Source organism: Pristiophorus japonicus, chromosome 13 (assembly GCF_044704955.1).
Source record: "Pristiophorus japonicus isolate sPriJap1 chromosome 13, sPriJap1.hap1, whole genome shotgun sequence".
Taxonomy (NCBI): domain Eukaryota; kingdom Metazoa; phylum Chordata; class Chondrichthyes; family Pristiophoridae; genus Pristiophorus; species Pristiophorus japonicus.
Genome location: NC_091989.1, coordinates 155,312,712 through 155,337,506, shown reverse-complemented (window position 1 = coordinate 155,337,506; position 24,795 = coordinate 155,312,712). Strand labels below are relative to the sequence as shown.

At 42.9% G+C, this 24,795-nt stretch overlaps 1 protein-coding gene across 4 annotated transcripts in view; it reads left to right on the top strand.

Annotated features, from left to right (window-relative positions):
- piezo1 (piezo type mechanosensitive ion channel component 1 (Er blood group)) overlaps window positions 1–24,795 on the top strand; it is a 416,932-nt gene that overhangs the window by 327,190 nt on the left and 64,947 nt on the right. For all 4 annotated transcript variants that reach the window (XM_070898185.1, XM_070898186.1, XM_070898184.1 and 1 more), the window contains exons 22-30: window positions 191–391; window positions 1,095–1,299; window positions 3,488–3,592; window positions 9,247–9,403; window positions 9,897–10,140; window positions 12,546–12,642; window positions 13,292–13,457; window positions 18,790–18,879; window positions 20,685–20,770. In XM_070898185.1, coding sequence (XP_070754286.1) covers window positions 191–391; window positions 1,095–1,299; window positions 3,488–3,592; window positions 9,247–9,403; window positions 9,897–10,140; window positions 12,546–12,642; window positions 13,292–13,457; window positions 18,790–18,879; window positions 20,685–20,770 — 1,351 coding nt within the window. The remainder of the gene's footprint in view (window positions 1–190; window positions 392–1,094; window positions 1,300–3,487; window positions 3,593–9,246; window positions 9,404–9,896; window positions 10,141–12,545; window positions 12,643–13,291; window positions 13,458–18,789; window positions 18,880–20,684; window positions 20,771–24,795) is intronic.

Here is a 24,795-nt window from a genome sequence, read left to right as displayed (position 1 = left end):
CACAGTACTCAGCATCATGGAGTTCTTCTATACACAACAGTGATGACCAGTATTGAAATACAAGATAAATGTACATGCTGAGAGTGAGAAAACAACTTTGGTTTTTATCATTTTATTTTCTTTACCACTCAGTGGCACACTGAGCTCCTTGAAATAACTCTCATACATTTCATCTATCCATTTAATCCAGGATCATCTTCTTCTGCTAATGTTACTGGTATTTGAGGTAACTGTGTACCGACACCAAGAGCATTTCCGCAAATATAACCAGCTGTCCCCGCCTACCAACCGTACCATCTTCCAAGAAATCACTCGGCAGCACCTGGATGAAAGCATCATCAGTTGTGCAAAGTATTTCACCAATTTCTTCTTTTACAAGTTTGGATTAGAGGTAGGTGAAATGCTACAGATTGAATCTACAAGTATATAGTGTGCTCTTCACATATCAGAGACAGATAAATACATTTGTGCTCCTTTGGTCAACGGTTACATAAATAACACATGCACATAAGGTGATTTGATTAGATAAATAAATAAAAGGGGGTTGCTCAAATACCACAGTTACATAAATACAGCACTAGGTTTTCGTTTAAGGCAAGACATTCTAACATTATTCATTTCAGTTTTCTTCACATAAACATTGTGTTGTAGTAATTAATAATTCACTTTTTGATATTTTACTCTGTCACTTTTGATGAGCACCAGACTCCACACTGTGCATATACTGTATTGCACCACAACGTGACTAAATGTAAACTTCTAAGCCTAAAGGGAGGGTTCAATCTTGCTAGAGACAGCATTATTGTTGTGTATCAGGTGTCTAATGGGCATATTAACATTATAGAACTTGAGCATATCAACATCTGCTAATATAAGCAAATTGAGATGTTTGTAAATTAATGAGAATATGGATTTTAACTTTATATGTGGCCTCCAAGTCCCCATTATATGTACCTATATCTTGCCCTCAAAGATAAAAAAAAGCTTGCATACTCTTGCCCTAGATATCTTTCCATTCCAGAATACCCTGTGCCAGCTTTTTGTGCTCTCCCTCATGCTCTCAATTTACTCTTATCTGTGTCCCTTTTTTGCAGGTTTGCCTCCTAATGACAGTCAATGTGATTGGGCAGCGGATGAACTTTCTTGTGATAATTCATAGCTGCTGGTTGGTTGTGATCGTGACGAGACGTAAAAGACAGGCAATTGCTCATCTTTGGCCTAAGTACTGCCTCTTCCAGGCCCTTTTCCTGTTGTACCAGTACCTGCTGTGCGTGGGAATTCCACCAGCCCTGTGTCTAGGTATTCAGCACTTTGTCTCTATAAGGCACTCGAAATGGGTGTGGTCTCGCAATTAATTTTAGGCTTATGTTGTTTTTTTGTATAGAGATGAAAAGTGGTCTTGTGCTGTGCAACACACTGCTTGTTGTTTGTACTACATAAACAAAGAGGTTGATGCACATTCTCCAGCATGCCCTGTTATATACAGCTGCTCAGAGAGACAAAGCAAGCCAAACTACCCATGCCTCTTTATTTTTAAACGAAGCTCATTTTGGTGTTTTCAAAATTCCAGTAGTGTGAAAATACATGCTAAGGTCGATGGAAGTGGCCATCACATTGCCAAGACAAGTTTAGTTTTAATAAGAGACTATCATGAGCATGGAGTGTACTTTAATATTTTCCAAGATTGAATAAAGGCTGTCCCAAAGTGATTTGGCTGGATTTTTTAAAATCCTGCAAATGAGGACTAGGCACTAAACTTTGGTAACTTGTCTCAATTCTAAATACTGCTTTATATTACAGGGGTACATAGAAAATCAATGAAGATGTTATTAAATGCACATCATAGTAGAATCCTGATAATCTGCCATAATGGTGGGGAACCCCCAGCTAATGTGGAAATCAGATGCATAATTGAGAGTCCCTCCATACTTAGTCTGACCCAGTGACATTTTAGCTTCTGATTGGTCTGTTTGATTGTGAAGCCAATTTCCCACCATACAGTTAAGGAGCACAATTTTCCATTTTTAAAATCTGATATTTATATATTCTTGAAAGAAAATGCTGGCAGTCTGACCTCTGCTGTTCTCCTGGCTCCAAAGTTAATTATCAGAACTGCATGAATAGTTAATTCCACCAGGCACCGGACATCCAAATAACTACTACTTATCTGACTGACTCGAGGACCCAGAGCTTGTGAAAAAAATCACTTCAAAACCTCCAGGGTAAAGTTCTGTCTTTACTGGCTGCCAGGCATCACCTGCGTAGAGCACAGTGAGGAACATCCTGCAGGGGGGCAATCAGATACCAGGTACTGAACCTGCCTACGTTTCCTTCTATTCATTTAAATGGAAGGAAAATCTGGTGTGTTCCATTACTGACGTATGATTCCGCCTGATTTTCCGAGGTGATGTTTAGCACCGAGGTGGTAAAGATGAACATCTACCTCTCAGTTACACTGTAGCTGGATAATGCAAACACTGAGCCCCAATTCCCATGAAAATTCTTACAGATAATCAGGAGCTTTTGACAGGGAGAGTCTGGATAATCAAACTTCCACTCTGTACTTACAGCAATGAATCATGCAGAACCTTTAGTCCTGTGACAATATCAACACCCCAAAAATGCTAATTTCTTGTAAATATCACTGGTTGCTGTATGGAAAGTAAAGCTGCTGTGTTAGCCCCTCTGTATTTGTCAGCAGGCTGTAATGCAGTATTATTGCTGCAAAAGCAGATAATGGTGTTCTTATCTTCAGTTAATCTGCCACGCTGTTTCATTATCGTGCTGTCCCAGCATGCTGGCTTTTGACCTAATGAGGTAGATGTTCGCTCGGGTCAGGCTGGAGGGAGACACCCACGGTGATCTCAGCATGAGGCCTGGCCCATTTTAACTCCCGGGCCTTATTTTAATACTCCAGCACTGTCTCCTGACTGAATGGTGGGAGTCATGTTGGGGCTGGCAAGACCAGAGCAGAAATTGGATCTGGAGCCCAAGGACGCTGGGGATGCAATGGGAACAATCCCTAGCAGGAAGTTAATGCTGGGGTGGGGATTTGGGTGAAGATCCAAATGCTGGTCGGGAGAGGCACGGCAGGGGTTTGGAAGTCCAAAGAACTCCTTATGGGGCACGGGAGCACTCCTGCACCTCCTAACCCGCAAGAATTCCACATAAAAGTAAATCGTTTTGAAACTGTTGGCATTGACCCCGTGTGGTCCCAAATCTATGATTTAAAATGGTACCTTGGTGTCAATAACATGATTGACTGACTTTTCCATATAAAATAAGTCCCCACCTGGGGAGGGCAGCACTCTCACACCCGACCATGGAGCGACACTCTCTTCCGCCCCTCGCCCATTTTATCCAACTGCCTGGCGGCAACAATACTAAAACACGCCCCAATTACTTTGAAAATCTTTAATTATACATTTGGCAGTTGTTAAATTACTTTTATTGAAATAAACAGAATTTTTACTTTAATCCTCCACAGATTACCCATGGAGGTGGGCATCACCCATCACCATTCACTCCAACCTAATTAAATGGCTCTATCTGCCTGACTTTGTGGCTGTACCCAGTTCCACACATCTCATCTGTAAGTATCTACCTATGTTTGATTCTAGAAAATTCAATCGCAGGAATTGGTGCTTTTCCCTCAATGCTAGAAAAAGTTTTATTAATGTAAAGTATAGCCCTGTATGGATGATTTAAAGTTTAGGTACTTCATTTTCTATTGCTAATTAACATAAGGACAGGATATCTAGTGGTCAGAAATGAACCTGAACCTCAATTCTGAAGAAAGGCTAGAGCTAGAAAAATTAACTTGTCTGTTCTCTCTACAGATGTTGTGTACTTGCAGCATTTTCTATTTTAAACCCTTGTAGGCAGATTATATCTTCATATTGCGTTCAAGTTAATGTGCCCTCAATATCCTGTTGTGTTTTACAACTTCTATGTAATATTACATTTGTAAAGACATCTGACTCTTCAGTAGTCAATTCATAGAATCATACAACACAGGAGAAGGCCATTCAGCCCAAGGTGCTTTTGCTGGCTCTTTGAAAGAGCTACCCAATTACTCCCACTCCCCTGCTCTTTCCACATTGCCCTGTAAATTTTTTATTTTCAAATATATATCCAAATCCCTTTCGAAAGTTGCTATTGTATCTGCTTCCACTACCCTTCCAGGCAGTTATTTCAAGATCATAACAACTTGCTGCGTAAAATAATTTCTCCTTGTTTCCACTCTGGTTATTTTAAATCTGTGTTCTCCTTTTGCCAGTTTCTCCACATTTTCTCGATCAAAGCCCCTCATAATTTTTAACACTATTGAATCTGAACACCTCTGTTAAATCTAAATTCCACATTTAATCCTGGGCACACAACATCGATCTTGGTTCACGGGAGACTCAGTCTGCTTATGGAAACTGCTTTTTAGTTATGAGCACAAGAAAAAAAGTATTGCGCGAAAGGCCAAACCGTAGGAATTGGTTGCAGATGGAGACGGACGGCAATATTTTCTCGATATCAATTCACTGTACCATATCTTGGGCTTTCAGATCTCCCCTTGATACTAAACTTTAGGTCTTTGGGCAATTCAAGACTCCCTTGAGTCTTGTACAATATTTTTAGGTCTGACAGAACCCAGATCTCCCTCATTAAAGAAGTTAGATGGTCCAGGGAGGTGAAATGTTTAAGAGCGTGTATAAACAATTTAATATTTATACCATAACCACACAGTTAAGTTGTTTAAGGAGCTCAGTGAATAATAATGGATTGGCCAACAAGACGTTTTTGGGTGTGGGGGAACTCGATTTAAACATGATTTTTCTCAGCTCTTTAGATTTCCTGCTTCCTGCTCTCTGCCCCACATACCTTTGCCCAAGTGAGGAGGCAGGTGATTGATTTCCAACCCTCTGTCAGTACTGTTCATGAGCCAGATGCTAGGCTATGTGTGTGGGTGACTCAGGGTGGTTTAGGAGCCAACATTTTATTTTTCTCTCCCTTCTCTTTAAAGTATGACTATTTAATTGTTTATATTCCCAAAGCATTCTGGCTCCCTAAACCATACAGTTACTTTTAATGAGGGAGGTCTGGGATCTGTCAGATGCGAGAATGTTGTGCTGATGAGACATTTGTAGAACTAGTGTCCCCTTGCAGCTGTGTGTGTTCACTATGTAAACATTTCTAGAAACTAATACAAGCCTTCTGTTCTTAAAGTATAAATGAGGAAACTTTCCTTTGCATTTTGCTCAGCATTTTTTTTCCTGTTTTGAAATTAAATGTCAGTCCAAAGATATAATAAACCAAAAATGAGCTGGAGTTTCTGGGTTTGTAAGGTAACAGCCTCTCAGATTTCAGAAATTACCTCATGTATGCAATAAGGCACTCGACCTCTGATTTCAGGCATTATAATGCACTTGGACAATAGTCAAACTTGTAATGTAAATATTTTAGTCAGAGTTAATAAACTCTTACACTATATTTGTTCTTAAAATGGAAAATATTTCACTTTTTTTTTTAATCCATTACTACTTGTGTTTGTGCCATCACAAGCAGCAATCCATTATTTTGCCTGCTTACTGTATTCGGTTTAAGACTTTGTGATTAGTAATAAACACTAACATAACAGAGTGCACAGCATGTTGGTGTTCAGCACACTGTGTCACAGGATCAAAGAGCAAGGTTTCCAGACCATCGGTCTTTGGCCTTCATTTTAACATGACATGAATGGAGTGGGTGAGCGGTTACAATGGTGGGAATCCACTTACCGCCCCATTCCCGTCGTGAACTTCAATTGCCTCTGGCTCAGGTCAAATTTAACTAAAATTGTTTGTTAACCAATTGCCCACCTCATAGCGCTTTACTTAACAGGCAGCCTCCTCACTCTACTACCCATCCGAGGAACTTCCCCCAATGGTTTCAGCAGAACTGGCGCTGTTGCTTATGTGAGAAACTTTGAGATGACCGTGGCCAGGGACCCCTCGAGTCTGAGAGAGTCCGGCTGCAGATTGCTGCACTTTGGCTTCTGCCGCTTTCTGGCACCATACTCGATATTGCTTAAGGTGGTGTCGCGGGAGAAAGCATGCTGACATCCTGAGAGGGGGCAACATGTGTCACTCTTGTGCACCACTGCCACTCCCATGGCGCTCATCATTTCCATGATCTACAAGAGTGCAGAGGATGAGTACCTCTTTGAAAGCTTCTATCCACGAGCTTCATCACTCTCTCCAAGGCAAACAATTGCCTATATATGCATGGCAGCCGTTTGAGCTTCTACCAAAGCTGCAAAGTGTGTGAGCACAGACTCCGTGTGAGGAGCTGGCTGCAGCATCCCGGGAGGTGGCCATCCTCTCCAAGGTAGACTCCAGAGCACTGATGTCATGAGAATTACACTAATCAGGTTGGACACAAATTCCCATTACAAATTGCTGGTTTACATACCTGTCTTGACTACAAATTACTAATCTAAATGTCCTTATATGGCATGTAGCTACCTCTATAAACTACAAGATATATATATAGACTACAAGATACAAGAATACAGTTCAATAGTTTTACAATTGATTGACATGGGTGAAGATGACTTAATCTCATAATGCCATTTCCCTTCACTTTCCCAAACTCCGAAACTCTCCTTATTCGAAGGTGACTGACCCAGTTCTTGTAAATTTCACAGTACCGTACTGTGTCCTGAATGGTTTCTTTAAACAGGTGCTTACCCTGTCCTGGGAGGCCTGCTTTAGCAGTCCAGTAGAGAAGGCAATGCATGAAATTTTATATTCAACCTTTGTTGTTCTTTAAAATATAAATGAACTCTTTCCAGTCCATGTCTCCTAACATTTCTTTCTTAGAAACAAGTAGGATCTCCCCCTTGAAGTTAACTACCTTCATGAAACACTATCAAGTTATTCTGTATATAATGATTGTTTCAATATTTATTAATGTTATTTGATCTCTGTGGTATTTCTCACAGTTGAATCATAGAATAGTACAGCACAGAAGGTGGCCATTCGGCTCATTGAGTCTGTGCCTGCTGTTCCGAAGACAAACCATTTAATCCCACTCCCCGCTCTTTCCCCATATCCCTGCAATTTTTTCGCCAAGTATTTATCAAATTCCCTTTTGATGGCTACTATTGAATCTGTATCCACCGCTCTATCAGACAGTGCTTTCCAAATCCTAACCACTCATTGCGGGGAAAAAAAATTCCTCATGTCTCCACTTTTGAGTCACCAGTCTATCCATGCAACTGTAATCCCTCATCCTTGGAACCAGCCGAGTAAATCTCTTCTGTATCTTCTCCAAAGCCTTCACATCCTTCCTAAAGTGTGGTGCCCAAAATTGGACACAATACTCCAGCTGGGGTCAAAGTAGTATTTTATATAGATTTAGCATAACTTTCTGGCTTTTGTACTCTATGCCTCTCTTTATAAAGCCCAGGATCCTTTATTCTTTATTAACTGCTTTGTTAACCTGTCCTGCCACCTTCAAAGATTTATGCACAAACACCCCCAGATCTCTCTCTCTTGCACCCCCTTTAAAATTGCACCATTTAGCATATATTGTCGCTCCTCATTCTTCCTACCAAAATGTATCACCTCACACTTTACTGTGTTGAATTTCATCTAACCTGTCTGCCAGATTGTCTAAGTCTTCTTGAAGTCTCTTGCGAATTTTATGTCATCTGCAAATTTCAAATTGTGCCCTGTGCCCCAAGTGCAAGTCATTAATGTACATCAGAAACAGCAGTGGTCCTAGTACTGAACCTTGGGGAACCCCACTGTATACCTCCCTCCAGTCCAAAAAACAGCCATTCATCGCAACTCTCTGCTTTCTATCCCTTAGCCAATTTTGTATCCATGCTACTACTGCCCCTTTTATCCATGGGCTTCAATTTTGCTAACACGCCTAATAGGTGGTACTTTATCAAACGCCTTTTGAAAGTCCATATACACAATATCAACTACACTGCCCTCATCAACCCTCTCTGTTACCTCATCAAAAAACTCAAATCTAGTTAGTCAAACACAATTTGCCCTCAACAAGGGTATAACATTTGCAATCCTCCAGTCCTTTGGCACCACCTCTGTATCTAAGGAGGATTGGAAGATTGTGGCCAGCACCGCACAATTCCTACCCTTACTTCTCTCAGCAACCTCAGATGCAGCCCATCCAGACTGGGTGACTTATCCACTTCAAGTACTGCCAGCCTTTCTAGTATCTCCTCTTTATCTATTTTAATCTCGTCCAGTATCCCGGCAACATGCTTTGGCAAAGTCCTCATCCTTTGTAAATACTAATGCAAAGTAGTCATTTAGCATCTCAGCCATGACTTCTCCCTCCGCCAATAGTTCTCCATTTTGGTCCTTAATCGGCCCCACGACTTCTCTGACAACCCTTTTACTGTTAATATGCCTAAAAAAACCTATGGATTCCCTTTTATGTAATTAAATGATATGTTCATTTATAATGACAGGAGTAATATACCATGTATTATTCTGCAGTTGTATGTAACTTAGCCTATTCCTTTTACATCACAAAGTCTTAATTGTAAACAGGCATGTTCTCGGGTCAATTGCAGGTTAGTTATTGGGGAAGGACGTTTATAGATTGAAAGAAAAGAAAAACTATTATTTATATAGTGTTTAATTACATCTCAGATAAGTGCCAAAGTGCCTCATGGATTGCTTTGAAATGCAGTCACTGTTGTGGAGGAGGAAAATATAGCAGTCATTTTGTGCACATCAAGATTCCACAAACACCAATGAAATGAATTATCGGTTAATCTTGCTTGGTGCTGCAGGTTGAAGGAGGAATGTTGGCTAGGACATAGGCAGATCTCCCCTGCCCTGCTTTGAAATACTGCTGTGGGATCTTTACCATCTACCTGAAAGGGGAGATGAGGCCTAATTTCACAGACTGAACCCTCAATAGTGTAGCATTCCCTCAGCACTGTGCCACTTGTGTATCAGCCTAGTTCTAGAATGTGCCTTGAACTCATGAACTCCTGACACAGGTGAGAATGTTTGATTGGCAGGTATCTGAATTTCTGGTTGCAAGGCAAAAGAAATCAACATAAAATGGATGCCTTTTTTTTTAAGTACCTCGAAGTGCGACTGAACATGCTAGAAGCGAGTAGAAGTAGAATATTATCTTTTGTTATTTAAATTGTATAAATAATAAACAAACATAGTTTATTCCTGTTGGGCAATATTGAGACTGTTTATTGGTTCTTTTCTATTACAGATGACTTTCTATTACTGATGTGTGTATCCCACCAGTGGCAGGTATTTATCGACGAAAAAAAAGAGGAGGTTAGCACCATAGGTGGAGAAAATACAGATGATCCTGATCCCATGGCTGGCAAGGAGCTGAATCCAGTGCCAAACTATATATACTGTAGGTAAGTTTGAAAGAGGCTGCTCTGGACTTGAAAATGATTATGGATTTTGTGGTTTGATGACCAAAATTTAATAGGTGTAAGAAACTGGTCTTAATGTTGACATTTTTCCAGTGGTGCAATAATGCTGATGATAAATGTTTATATTGGGATATTTTCAATGTTTTGCAATGTTACTTTAAATAGCACACAGAAAATAGTAAATAGACAAATGTAAATCTTTAATAAGTAGCATATAAACTAAACACAGCATAACCCTATGATTTTAGCAGGATTTTTGTTCTTTGAGGAGTTGCGAAATGCTGACTGGGAATAGCCTTTCAGAACACAATAATCATTGAGTGCCAATTTGCAGCAATAATGTCAAAATATTCACCTCCAGCTTGATTTAAAATAATGCTATAAATATCTTCATTCGGTAACACTGTCAGTGCCAAGGGCAGTCATTGTATAATGTGGGAGACTAGCTAATATGGATTTTTTTCCTGTTCTGCAGATGTTATCTGGACATGATCAAAATTGTAGTGTTCCACTACCTCTTCTGGCTCGTATCGGCAGTTATTTTTGCCACTGGCTCCACTCGAATAAGTGTGTTTGGTCTTGGCTACCTGCTCGCCTCGTTCTATTTACTTCTGTTTGGCAAAAGACTTTTACTCAAACCAGCAACAAGTCGGCTAAACTTTTGGGATTGCCTAATTATGTACAACGTCACAGTCATTATTGCAAAGAATATGCTCTCGGTGAGTATTTCCATCCTCAAAACATCAAGAATATGTAGGAAACCAAAATCCCAATGATTAAAGAGCAGTGCTTGGTTAACAGTGTCAACCGTTTATTTATTTTATTGGTGGTTTTCTCAATTCACACCGATCACTACTGACATTTTGGTCCAGAAACTTTGACTTTTTTTTAAGTGTTCTGATTTTAATTTTGAAATGGGAAACAAATAGTGGTATCTAAGAATTTTTCTTTATTTCATTCCTCCAGCCCCATGAGCCTTTTGTAAATGGGAAAATTGGTGGGCAAACTACACCAAGACTTCTGAAGATTCTGCTTTGAAATTTGGCAATAGGAGATGCATAACCAAAGCCCCAGGATGGCTCTCTATTGTGAGGGATTGCAGATCCAAACTCATGTAGCACTCAAGTGTCTACTCTCAGACTTTAACGTAAGCTGTTCTGATTGTGCAGCACTCAACAAGATGCCTCCTGCCTTGTGGCCCTAATGTGACATCACAGAGAGACTAAAATACATTGTAATTAAATCTGATTCAAAAACTAAGATGATTAACTGAAAAAAGATGTACTGTGTGCAAAGTAAGTTTTAATTGATGGGAATTGTATAAGTCTGTCCATTTTATGAACCTGTTATAGTACAAATATTTGTTAATTATGGGACTTTTATTTTGTGCAGTAAAGGTCAATGGTACATTATCTAGGGGTCGACAAGCACCTTTCAATATAGCAGGCCCTGTTTTCCACAGTTCAGTGGGAACCAGTATCCTGTAGTTCAGTGACCAAGCACATTGACATATGCATCACCTTATAGCCTTAATTGTCATTCAGTGCAGCTGTCACAGACCACAAATGGTATCCTTTATTTGTATGGTAAGTCTCTACTCGGAGCTCCCTCACAGTAAACGAGCCAAAGGTGGGCAGTGGAAACGCTACATGGACACCCTCAAAGCCTCCCTGATAAAGTGCGACATCCCCACCGACACCTGGGAGTCCCTGGCCCAAGACCGCCCTAAGTGGAGGAAGTGCATCCGAGAGGGCACTGAGCACCTCGAGTCTCAACGCCGAGAGCATGCAGAAATCAAGCGTAAAGAGTGTGCGGCAAACCTGTCCAACCCATCCCTTCCCTCAACGACTATCTGTCCCACCTGTGACAGAGTCTGTAGCTCTCATATTGGACTGTTCAGCCACCAAAGAACTCACTTCAGGAGTGGAAGCAAGACTTCCTCGATTCCGAGGGACTGCCGATGATGATGATGATGATGAGGTACAAAGGGGGTAATTTCACCTTCATGTCTGGGCAGTAATCTGGCAGAGTGGATTGCCCAGACACTAGATATGGCTGATTTTCATCACATTGATTGTGAAGAATGACTTAACATGTTAACTTTTATACCTTACTGCCTGACATGCTCAGTGTTTCCAACATTTTCTGATTTTATTTCACATTTCTGGTATCTGCGATTCTGCAGTATTTTGCTTTTTAAAAAAATTATTGAACATTGGGAGGGTTCTGAAATGGGCGGGTGATCCAGTCTGTTAAATTATCATCCAGGTTGTGAAGGTGAGAATTACCCTCAGATTGTCCAGAGTCCTTTACAGACAGAAGGAAAATTCCCAAATTTGAATCGCCATTCTGCAGTCCATTCATACTAGATTGAAAATATTTCTTCCACTTGGTGGATGATTCCCTTGCTAAACAAGCTGCCACTGCTTTTGAGCTCCATATCTTCCAGTTTAAGGTAAAACCAGTGCTATTTTTAAACACAACAATTTGACTTTTTCCATCAAAGGATTCTTTTCTTTAACATTTTAAATGCTTACCTGGCAATTGCATATCTGCACATATACTTCAGCTAGACAAAATTAATTGGAAAAACTCAACCCTTGGCCTCGTCCTTCATTCTTTGCCCATCTTCAATTTCAAAATCCGCACTGACTCTTCTAAAGGTTTTAGCTTTAGTGAATGAGACTTCCATAATGTTTTTGGCAATGTATTGAAATGTGTGTTGAGCTAGCAAGTTGTGTACAATTCTGGAGCTGTATATGAATTTTTTCAAACCCAAAAGAAGCCAATGGTATTCCATTTCATCAGTGAACTTTAGACGTGAAACGACCGATTGTATTAGAATGTGTTGGTAGATGATTCAAAGATTGGTTTTGTATGAATGAGTGAGTGAATACAAATAAGGATCTGGATGCTCAAAAAACTGTAGTGTGGGTGTACGTTTTTAATATAAATAAGTGGTTATTTTTTAAAATTAAATTAGAGAACCCTCAATAATATGAGAGCCATATAAAAGGATGGTTACAAGGGTTGTTACAGAGGGTGCAATTCCTCTGTAATGAGGAAGTTGAGGTATTGTATTTTTAAAATGAATGTAATAGTACTTTTTGGTGTTTCTCTCCAGCTCCTGGCCTGTGTTTTCTTGCAGCAGCTCCAAAGTAACTTCTGCTGGATGATTCAATTATTCAGCTTGCATTGTACTATCAAAGGGTATTATAGTGGTAAGAGCTTTGTTTCTTTTATACACAATATTTTCAATTTGTTTGTGGATTAAGAATGCAGTGGGGCATAAATTTCTCTTGGGCGGCAGTGTAAAACTGGCGACAGCAAATCGGAAGTCCGTGTTGCACGCCGCCTGATTTTCATCTCCAATGGAAAAGGAAATGGGACAGATTGTAAAACTGTTTGCTGATTTGTTATCGTTCATTTTGCGCTACCACGTGTTTAGAATATACTTTCATTTCTTTTGGATTTCTCCTGGTGCAAGGTAAAGAATGTTAGATTCCATGGATCATGTCCTCTGTTGTTTGAGGTCAGTAGTTGTCAGTAGCTGAGGTTTGCTTGGTCCAAGCAAGTCCAAAGGGGAAGTTAAAGCCAGCAGGAACAGTCTCGTCAGCCATTTGTGGAGCAGCTCTGATTGCAGTCGGGGAGAAGTCCATATTCCAGATTATTGTCCTTCCCTCAATAACAGGAACTATGGAGGCAAGTGGCAAGAGGAAATATGGTTAATAAACAAACTTATTGTTATATTAGCTAATTATGATAATGTATTGAATATATTGTTCAAATGTATTTTCTATTATGTGCAAACGCTCATTGTTTCAGGTGTTTTTTGATAATTTCATTGTATCTTCATGAATTCTTTTTCAGAAAATGATTTAAAGGATGAGCAATGTATTTTGCCTGTTGGTGAAGCTGGCATAATCTGGGATAGCATCTGCTTCTTTTTCCTTTTACTTCAGCGCAGAGTCTTCCTCAGTTACTATTTCATACATGTAAAAGCTGATATGAGAGCCTCCAAACTACAAGCATCCAGGTACAGTAAGCTGTCTCACGTAATATCAGTCACTGTACTCCAAGAAAGGTAATGACTGTGTGAACCACTTTAAAAAGTTTTGATGTCCTGATAAGATTCAAATATTTCCTGGTTTCTTTCATATTGTAAATAAGCTACAGGACCTGGAGAGGAAATTGGGTTCGGTGCTTAGAAACATAAAAACATGGAAAATAGGTTTAGGAGTAGGTCATTCGGTCCTTCGAGCCTGCACCGCCATTCAATAAGATCATGGCTGATCATTCCTTCAGTACCCCTTTCCTGCTTTCTCTCCGTACCCCTTGATCCCGTTAGCCGTAAGGGCCATATCTAACTCCCTCTTGAATATATCCAATGAACTGGCATCAACAACTCTCTGCGGCAGGAAATTCCACAGGTTAACAACTCTCTGAGTGAAGAAGTTTCTCCTCATCTCAGTCCTAAATGGCCTGCCCCTTATCCTAAGACTGTGTCTCCTGGTTCTGGACTTCCCCAACATCGGGAACATTCTTCCCGCATCTAACCTGTCCAGTCCCGTCAGAATCTTATATGTTTCTATGAGAATCCCGTCTCATCCTTTTAAACTCCAGTGTATAAAGGCCCAGTTGATCCAGTCTCTCCTCATATGACAGTCCTGCCATCCCTGGAATCAGTCTGGTGAACCTTCACTGCACTCCCTCAATAGCAAGAACATCCTTCCTCAGATTAGGAGGCCAAAACTGAACACAATATTCCAGCTGGGGCCTCACCAAGGCCCCGTACAACTGCAGTAAGACTTCCCTGCTCCTATACTCAAATCCCCTTGCTATGAAGGCCAACGTACGATTTGCCTTCTTCACCGCCTGCTGTACCTGCATGCCAACTTTCAATGACTGATGAACCATGACACCCAGGTCTTGCTGCACCTCCCATTTTCCTAATCTGCCGCCATTCAGATAATATTCTGCCTTCGTGTTTTTGCCCCCAAAGTGGATAACCTCACATTTATCCACATTATACTACATCTGCCATGTATTTGCCCAGTCGCCTAACCTGTCCAAGTCACCCTGTAGCCTCTTAGCGTCCTCCTCACAGCTCACACCGCCACCCAGTTTAGTGTCATCTGCAAACTTGGAGATATTACACTCAATTCCATCATTTAAATCATTAATATAAATTGTAAAGAGCTGGGGTCCCAGCACTGAGCCCTGCGGCACTCCACTAGTCACTGCCTGCCGTTCTGAAAAGGACCCGTTTATCCCGACTCTCTGCTTCCTGTCTGCTAACCAGTTCTCTATCCACGACAGTACATTACCCCCAATACCATGTGCTTTGATTTTGCACACCAATCTCTTTTGTGTGGGACCTTGTCAAAAGCCTTTTGAAAATCCAAATACACCACATCCACTGGTTCTCCCTTGTCCACTCTACTAGTTACATCCTCAAAAAATTCAAGAAGATTTGTCGAGCATGATTTCCCTTTCATAAATCCATGCTGACTTGAACCAATCCTATCACTGCTTTCCAAATGCGCTGCTATTTCATCCTTAATGATGGATTCCAACATTTTTTCCACTACTGATGTCAGGCTAACCGGTCTATAATTACCCGTTTTCTCCCTCCCTCCTTTTTTAAAAAGTGGTGTTATATTAGCAACCCTCCAGTCCTTAGGAACTGATCCAGAGTTGATAGACTGTTGGAAAATTATCACCAATGCATCCACTATTTCTAGGGCCACTTCCTTAAATACTCTGGGATGTAGACTATCAGGCCCTGGGGATTTATCGACCTTCAATCCCGTCAATTTCCCTAACACAATTTCCTGCCTAATAAGGATATCCATCAGTTCCTCCTTCTCACTAGACCCTCTGTCCCCTAGTACATCCGGAAGGTTATTTGTGTCTTCCTTTGTGAAGACAGAACCGAAGTACTTGTTCAATTGGTCTGCCATTTCTTTGTTCCCCATTATAAATTCACCTGAATCCGACTGCAAGGGACCCACGTTTGTCTTCACTAATCTTTTTCTCTTCACATATCTATAGAAGCTTTTGCAGTCAGTTTTTATGTTTCCGGCAAGCTTCCTCTCGTACTCTATTTTCCCCCTCCTAATTAAACCCTTTGTCCTCCTCTGCTGAATTCTAAATTTCTCCCAGTCCTCCGGTTTGCTGCTTTTTCTGGCTAATTTGTATGACTCTTCCTTGGGTTTAACACTATCCTTAATTTCCGTTGTTAGCCACGGTTGAGCCACCTTCCTCATTTTATTTTTACTCCAGACAGGGTTATACAATTGTTGAAGTTCGTCCATATGATCTTTAAAGGTTTGCCATTCCACCGTCAACTCTTTAAGTATCATTTGCCAGTCTAATCTAGCCAATTCGCGCCTCATACTGTCAAAGTTACCTTTCCTTAAGTTCAGCAACCTAGTTTCTGAATTAATTTTGTCACTCTCCATCTTAATAAAGAATTCTACCATATTATGGTCACTCTTTCCCAAGGGGCCTTGCACAACAAGATTGCTAATTAGTCCCTTCTCATTACACATCACCCAGTCTAGGATGGCCAGCTCTCTGGTTGGTTCCTCAACATATTGGTCTAGAAAACCATCCCTAATACACTCCAGGAAATCCTCCTCCACTGCATTGCTCCCAGTTAGGTTAGCCCAATCAATATGTAGATTAAAGTCGCCCATGATTACTGCTGTACCTTTATTGCACACACCTCTTATTTCTTGTTTGATGCTGTCCCCAACCTCACTACTACTATTTGGTGGCCTGTACATAACTCCCACTAGCGTTTTCTGCCCTTTGGTATTCCGTAGCTCCACCCATACCGATTCCACATCATCCAAGCTAATGTCCTTCCTTACAATTGCATTAATTTCCTCTTTAACCAGCAATGCCACTCCGCCTCCTTTTCCTTTCTGTCTCTCCTTCCTAAATGCTGAATACCCTTGGATGTTGAGTTCCCAGCCTTGGCCACTCTGGAGCCATGTTCCTGTGATGCCAATCACATCGTATCCGTTAACTGCTATCTGCACAGTTAATTTGTTCACCTTATTCCAAATACTCCTCGCATTGAGGCACAGAGCCTTCAGGCTTGTCTTTTTAACACACTTTGACCCTTTAGAATTTTGCTGTAAAGTGGCCCTTTTTGTTTTTTGCCTTGGGTCTCTCTGCCCTCCACTTTTACTATTTTCCTTTCTATCTATTGCTTCTGTCTCCATTTTATTTCCCTCTGTCTCCCTGCATAGGTTCCCATTCCCCTGCCATATTAGTTTAACTCCTCCCAAACAACACTAGCAAAAACTCCCCCTAGGACATTGGTTCCGGTCCTGCCCAGCTGCAGACTGTCCAGTTTGTACTGGTCCCACCTCCCCCAGAACCGGTTCCAATGCCCCAGGAATTTGAATCCCTCCCTGCTGCACCACTGCTCAAGCCACGTATTCATCTGAGCTATCCTGCGATTCCTACTCTGACTAGCACGTGGCACTGGTAGCAATCCTGAGATTACTACTTTTGAGGTCCTACTTTTTAATTTAACTCCTAGCTCCCTAAATTCGTCTCGTAGGACCTCATCCCGTTTTTTACCTATATCGTTGGTACCTATATGTACCACGACAACTGGCTGTTCACCCTCCCTTTTTAGAATGTCCTGCACCCGCTCTGAGACATCCTTGACCCTTGCACCAGGGAGGCAACATACTATCCTGGAGTCTCGGTTGCGGCCGCAGAAACGCCTATCTATTCCCCTTACAATTGAATCCCTTATCACTATCGCTCTCCCACTCTTTTTTCTGCCCTCCTGTGCAGCAGAGCCAGCCACGGTGCCATGAACTTGGCTGCTGCTGCTCTCCCCTGATGAGTCATCCCCCTCAAATGTACCCAAAGCGGTGTATCTGTTTTGCAGGAGGATGACCGCAGGGGACCCCTGCACTACCTTCCTTGCACTGCTCTTTCTGTTGGTCTTCCATTCCCTATCTGGCTGTGTACCCTTTTCCTGCAGTAAGACCAACTCTCTACACGTGCTATTCACATCATTCTCAGCATCGTGGATGCTCCAGAGTTCATCCACCCGCAGCTCCAGTGCCGTAATGCGGTCCGTCAGGAGCTGGAGGCGGATACACTTCCCGCACACGTACTCGTCAAGGACACCGGAACCGTCCCTGACTTCCCACATAGTACAGGAGGAGCATAACACATGTCCGAGCTCTCCTGCCATGACTTAACCCTTAGATAAACTTAATTTGGCAACAATAATGCTAAAGGTTACTTACTGATAAAGAAAAAGAAAAACTACTTGCCAGTCACTTACCCCCTTGGCTGTGACATCACCTTACGATTTATTTCTACTTCTTTTTTGCCTCCCTGCTGCAGCTGCACCAGCTGGCCTCTCGACGCACCTCGCTGGTCCCCGAACTGCTGGGCCTTGTATAGGCCGCTGCGCTCCGACTCCCACCTCTCGACGCACCTCGCTGCTCCTCGAACTGCTGGGCCTTTTATAGGCCGCTGCGCTCCGACTCCCGCCTCTCGACGCACCTCGCTGGTCCCCGAACTGCTGGGCCTTTTATAGGCCGCTGCGCTTCGACTCCCGTCTCTCGACGCACCTCGCTGGTCCCCGAACTGCTGGGATTGAATAGGCCGCTGCGCTCCGACTCCCGTCTCTCGACGCACCTCGCTGGTCCCCGAACTGCTGGGCCTTGTATAGGCCGCTGCGCTCCGACTCCCGCCTCTCGACGCACCTCGCTGGTCCCCGAACTGCTGGGCCTTGTATAGGCCGCTGCGCTCCGACTCCCGCCTCTCGACGCACCTCGCTGGTCCCCGAACTGCTGGGCCTTGTATAGGCCGCTGCGCTCCGACTCCCACCTCTCCGACGCACCTCGCTGGTCCCCGAACTGCTGGGCCTTGTATAGGTCGCTGAGCTCCGACTCCCGCCTCACCTTGCTGGTCCCTGAACTGCTGGGCCTTGTATAGGCCACTGCCGCTCCAACTCCCGCCTCTCCGACGCACCTCATACAACATTCAGTGCCTAATCTGACCAGTCATTTCTGTACGTACTTGTGTGTTCAACAAATTGCTAGGTGGATTTGATACTCAAAAGGATAGCTGATGGTGAGGTGACTATAAATTTGTAGCTAAGCTTAAGGACACAATCTTAACTTAGGATGCATAATATCTTTGCTAGTTTGATTCAACTATTATCGTATAATATTTTCGTATAGGGAATAATAGGAATTTCCTGAACATTTACTGCAGACGTTGGCTATACCTTCAATGTATGACTCTAGGAGCTTGTCTTTATCCAACAGGAATATAAAAATAACAACAGTCACTAAAATAAGTGCTTTTTTTACCGATAGGGGTTTCCAGCTGTTCAACGCTAGCATCATCAAAAACATGAATTTCCACCGTGAAGTTGAAAAGAAATCCATAGCTCAGCTAAAAAGACAGTAAGTTAAATGGGTGAAGGTCTATCATTGGGGGCATTTTATGTATGGTTCATCGAACAGAATTTAGACACTTTAATGCTTTTTTTATAGATTAAAGAACTCCTTCCACGAGAAACAATTCCATAACTGAGGTATTTTTTTGGTCAACTGAATATCTGATGTGTATGGAAACTTATCAACAAGTTTAGGAGTCTCCAGCTGCAGCTGCTGAAAAATCTACACCCACCTCTCAGATTTCTGTTAGCCCGATAGAAAGTGGGTATTCTCGCCCTTAGGGATATGTCCTACTTGCCCAAATCCAGAGGGACTAGGTGCAGTTGGCAGAGCGAAGGCTTAGGGATTCCCTACTGTTCAAAAAGATGCTGCTTTACCCAGGCAAAATCTGTACAGCTTAACAGGACAGATCATTGGTATGCTTTCTACTTACTAGTGTGCCAAGTAAGATCCCCCATTAGGGCTTTGTCTGCAGGGATATCTACAGCCGAATGGGCAGAATTGCAACCCTCAGTGACAGGTCTACCTCTTCACGTTTCATTAATGATTCAAGTTGCATTGCCCATCATCAACTGTATTTTGGAATACTGTGGACCTGCTGGGCTTGAGAGCCAGATTATCAAATCTACAACTAATGGTTGCCCCTGATATGGAAAGTCACTACTTGACTGTTAGACAGCTAACAACTAACAAGTGCAGATGTGAGCTCTCACAGGGTGGGCGGCAGCTACTAGGAGCTCCTGATGAGTGGTAAGGTGAGCAGTGCCATAACATTTTGGAGTTCCACTAGTTGGGAATATAGAGCTTCAGAAGCAGCTGCCTGCCTTTTTGCCATCCAACACATCATTGATGAAGACGGCAGATAGGACAGATGAAAGTGGACAACCTTGCCTTCCTCCTGGTTGAGTGAGTTGTCTATTCTTGCAAGGATCTTGGGCCTGAATTACACACCATGGGTAATCGTCTAGATCTGTCCACATAGTCTTATAACTTCCCACTTCAGTATGAGGGAAACAAGAGACACTCGGTCAAAAGCCTTATGAAAATCAAATAAAACAATGTAAGTGAAGTTCTCCTGAACCTTGTGTCTCTTTTTGATCTCTTATAAAGCCAGACCCTATCCTGCACATTCCTTACAAGAATTAAGTCTAGCCTGTTTCATTCTCACAAGCCTCCAGAGTATCTGATATGCATGTTGTGACAACCCAAAGAACCACTTAAGATCCATTGATAATTGAGTTGGTTCTCCCATTTATACTGCACCCCCATTTATACTGCACGGCAGTTGTCCAGGCACAGTTGCCCAGAAGTCATGAAGGTGGCTTTATGGATTTACCATTCTGGTTGGGACCCGGTGCTAGAGAAATACCCATATGATCCAGTATGTCAACAGTATATCCTGAACATGAGGGCTGAGGGCTCAACCTGGCAGAGGCCAAAGTCAAGTTGGTAAACTTAATGCTTGTATTGCCTATAGCAGTTTTCTGTTCAAGGAATGTCAACCAGACTGTTGCAGAAAAACAGTTTGGTTTCAAATGGGCAAATTGTAAGAGCTGCATTAAAAGTTCCCAGCTCAGCTGTTAAAGGCCCAAGCATTTGTTGCCCTGCGCAAAATCTGTGAGTCCAACAAGAGACTTTCAGTTTGGTTGAAGTTTTAAGTAAAATGGAAATCCCAACATCCTTATATTCACCCTGGACAGATTTGAATGGTTAATGTGTTTCAAACCTTTTGTAATTATACACATTTTAACATTTGACATTGCAGTTCACCTGACTGTTTTAAACTTCGTGTGAACTTTTCTGTCTGACAGGATGGAGAGGATCCGGGCAAAACAGGAAAAATACAGAGGTGGAAGAAATCCCAAAGACCCGAGTACAAAGGATGCAGGAGACAAAGGTATGATATTAGGTACAGAAATACTAAATAAAATAAATGTGCACAAAAGGTTTAGTTCTTAAATAATACATATAAGAACACTTAATACTCTCCTGTATCATAAACGTCTACAGATATAGGTACAGATATATTTTATCCTATTCTGACATGGCTGGGTGGTGTGGATGTGGCAGGTACAATTCTGTTCTGTGTTGTATAATCCACTACCGGTATCTGTCCTTCCGCTACACTTTGAGTGCATTGAGACAGCCTTCAGTACATTGGTCTAGTGATCCTTGATTCACCATGAAGGTTCTATTTGCCAAAAGTGTTGATGGTGATTGAGCCAGACAGATTACGATATTAAAGTTACTAATGATAGCGACTAATAACTGATAGTTCATTGTGAGCTGTTGGATCATCATTATGCATTTAGTCATGGTTTGTTGCATTGAGCGTGCACCACATGCATGAACTCTCAAAGGTTTGCAGCTTGTGGTGAAGACATTTGGTGATCGGGATTACCTCGTGTCTGTATTGTAGTATTGAAGCAATAAGCCCATGGAATGTGCACACTTTTGTTGAATAATTACATCATGTTGAAGGAATAAAAGCAGCTGGCTAACTGAATGCTTCCATGGTGAGATCAATTGACATCTTTGCTTACCCTCTTATAGGGCCCAAGTTTCCACAAGAAAAAAAACGGGCGCCCCTCCGAGCTGGGCGCCCGTTTTTCGCGCCTAAAACGGCGCCTAAAAAAATCCTCTGTATTCTCCACCTACTTACAGGTCCTATAGCACTCGGCGCAGTCAGCACGAGCTGTGGGGGGGCGGAGCCAGGTCCCGGCGCTGAAAACAGTGCCGGGACCTCTGCACATGCGCGCTACAGTCGGCACGCAAGTGCAGTAGCTCCAGGCGCCGAACTGTGTGGGAGGGGCCCGAAGCACACAGCCCCTAGCCCTGGCCCAATGGCCTCTCTGGGGCTGCGTGAATGAGGCTCCTCCCACGGCCAGCTCCTGCTCCCCGCCCGACCAGACCCGACACTCGCTCCCCCACCCCCCCCCGCCGACCAGACCCGACCCGACACCCGCTCCCCGCCCCGACCCGACACCTGCTCTCCTCCCCCCCCCCCCCCCCAGCACCGACCCGAGACCCGCTCCCCCCCCCCCCCCCGCCCCGCACCGACACCCGCTCCTCCCTGCCCCGACCCGACACCTGCTCTCCTCCCCCCCCCCCCCCCGCACCGACCCGAGACCCGCTCCCCCCCCCCCGCCCCGCACCGACACCCGCTCCGACCCGAGACCCGCGTCCCCCCCCCCCCCCGACTGACCCGACCCGACGCTCCCCCCCTCTCTCTCCCCCTCTCCCTCTCTCTCCCCCTCTCTCCCTCTCTCTCCCTCCCCCTCCCTCCCTCCCTCCCTCTCTATCTCCCTCTATCTCCCTCCCTCTCTATCTCCCTCTATCTCCCTCCCTCTCTATCTCCCTCCCTCTCTATCTCCCTCCCTCCCTCTCTATCTCCCTCCCTCTCTATCTCCCTCCCTCTCTATCTCCCTCCCTCTCTATCTCTCTCTATCTCCCTCTCTCCCTCCCTCTCTATCTCCCTCCCCTCCCCCTCCCCCTCCCCTCTTCCTCCCCTCTCCTCCCCTCCTCTCTCCCTCCCTCTCTCTCTCTCTCTCTCTCTCTCTCTCTCTCCCTCTCTCTCTCTCCCGCTCAGCGGCACAAACGGCTGCAGAATTCTCCCTGGCTGAAGCACTTTCACACAGGTAGGAAGATGGTTTATTTAATCTTTTCTTGGCTTATAAATGTTTATTCAGGTTGGATTTATTTGTATAATATTTGTAGAAGTATAAATAAGGATTTATTGTCGAATTTAATGAGTTCCCTTCCCCCCCCCCCCTCCCCCCCACCTCGTTCTGGACGCCTAATTTGTAACCTGCGCCTGATTTTTTAATGTGTAGAACAGGTTTTTTCAGTTCTACAAAAATCTTCTCTGGCTCCATTCTACTTTAGTTTGGAGTACGTTTTCACTGTGGAAACTTTCAAATCAGGCGTCAGTGGCCGGACACGCCCCCTTTTGAAGAAAAAATTCTGTTCTAAACTAGAACTGTTCTACCTGACTAGAACTGCAGAAAAAAAAATGTGGAGAATTGCGATTTCTAAAATAGTCCGTTCTCCACCAGTTGCTCCTAAAAATCAGGCGCAAATCATGTGGAAACTTGGGCCCATAGTGTTTACTCTCTGTGTTTACCCTCTTACAGTGTTTACCATACTGTTAAAATGCATATATTATTTCACCATTGTGAATATTAGAGGTGATAGATCTACTGATGGTGTGTTTGACATTGTAAGAAATTCATTTTGGTTGCTTTCATAGTCATTCCAAAGTCTTTTGAATTGGCAAGACATTTAATGCAGCTTCTCAGTAGTAATTTGCACCAGAACAATGTTACCTGTGCACTCTAGGTAGTTACCAATCTAAAGGTTGGCGTTAGTTCCCTCTATTGCACACAAATGTAACTGCTGGTATTGAACAGTGCACGAATGATACAAACCACACATTATCCTGACTTGGCCACATACAGCCATTCCTTCATCATTACTGGGTCCAAATCCTCGAATTCCCTACCCAACAACACTGTAGAAGTGGCATCAACACAAGGCCTGCCGTGGTTCAAGGAGAAGGCCCACCCGCCTCAGGGCAATTTGGAATGGGCAATAAAAATATGACTTTGTCAATGTTGCCCACATCCCGAGAACAAATTAAAGCAAAATGAATATTGTCTTGTTGTAGTCTGACCCAGTCAGTACTAAAAGTTCTATTCTAACAGTGGTATTCATATTATTGTACAAATCCTAATTAAAACGCTTGTTGCAAACAGCAGTCTCCATCGTACTTCTTTTCACACATTGCCTATGTTTGTTTGAGATTTGTGAAACAGCAGAATAAAGGCATATCACATTCCCAGGCTATGATTTGGATATTTGTCCTTTCGTGTAGCTGATGTATGCTGTATCTGTCAGGTCAAAAGCCTGTTTTCATCCCAAAATTCAACCCACATCATGAGGTGGGCAGTCTAATTGGACATAGCCTGACAATGAACTACGATAGAAACTCTGGGTTCTAGGCTGTTGAAGTAGTAATGGAGGCTTAAAAATCATTAAAAAAATAATTGGATATCAGAATTCTGTTGAACCAACTGCCAATCCAATGGATGCCATGTAATTATTTTTTTTAAGTATTTAGATTAAAATAAGAATGATTGAGATTAAACTACTTAATATTTTACATATAACTTGCAAGCTAAACATCAGGGCCATTTTAAAATATTAAAAAAATATTTATAATTTTTTTTAGTAGGAAAATAAACTTCTATTTTTCTTGAGTAAACTAGTCTGCCCAATGTCATGCACTCCCTGATATGTAGAGGGTAGGTGAATATCTTTTGCTAGTACTGCTCTACCCTTCTGAACCTGCTGGTAGGAGGTGCATAATAGGGGCTTGGAAATGTTAGGGTCTCAGAATGTGAAGGATCACTGGGTGTGAATTCATTTCTCACCAATTCATGGCACAGTGCACTGGTGTTCCTCACTGTTGTGCCACATGGTGCCAATTTTCATTAAATCTCTTTGCTCTTAGCGTTTTTATGTACAGTAATGGTGTTACTGGTTCAGATTTAGATGATCAGTATCTTTCACAGAATCCTTCCAGCAAGGTGGGGAGGAGGGAGTCACTGGCTAACTACCAAGAACTGGAAGCTTTGACTAAATTTTCATCTCTCTACCTTCAGCAAGCTGAGCTGAATTACAGAGGCCCCAGTATAGTCTTGGCTGAGATAATTTGACTAAACACAAACTAGTACAGGTTGGACCTCTCTGGTCCAGCACCCTCGGGACCTGACCTGGTGCCGGAACAGAGAATTTTCTGAACCACAGGAGGTTGTGCCGAGCCTAGGCTTATCGGTACCTGATGACAGCGCCTGGGCTCCTGAACGCTTCTGCCATGCTCCGGCTGCAAAACTCGGGCATCGCTCTCTTTCTCCGTGCTGG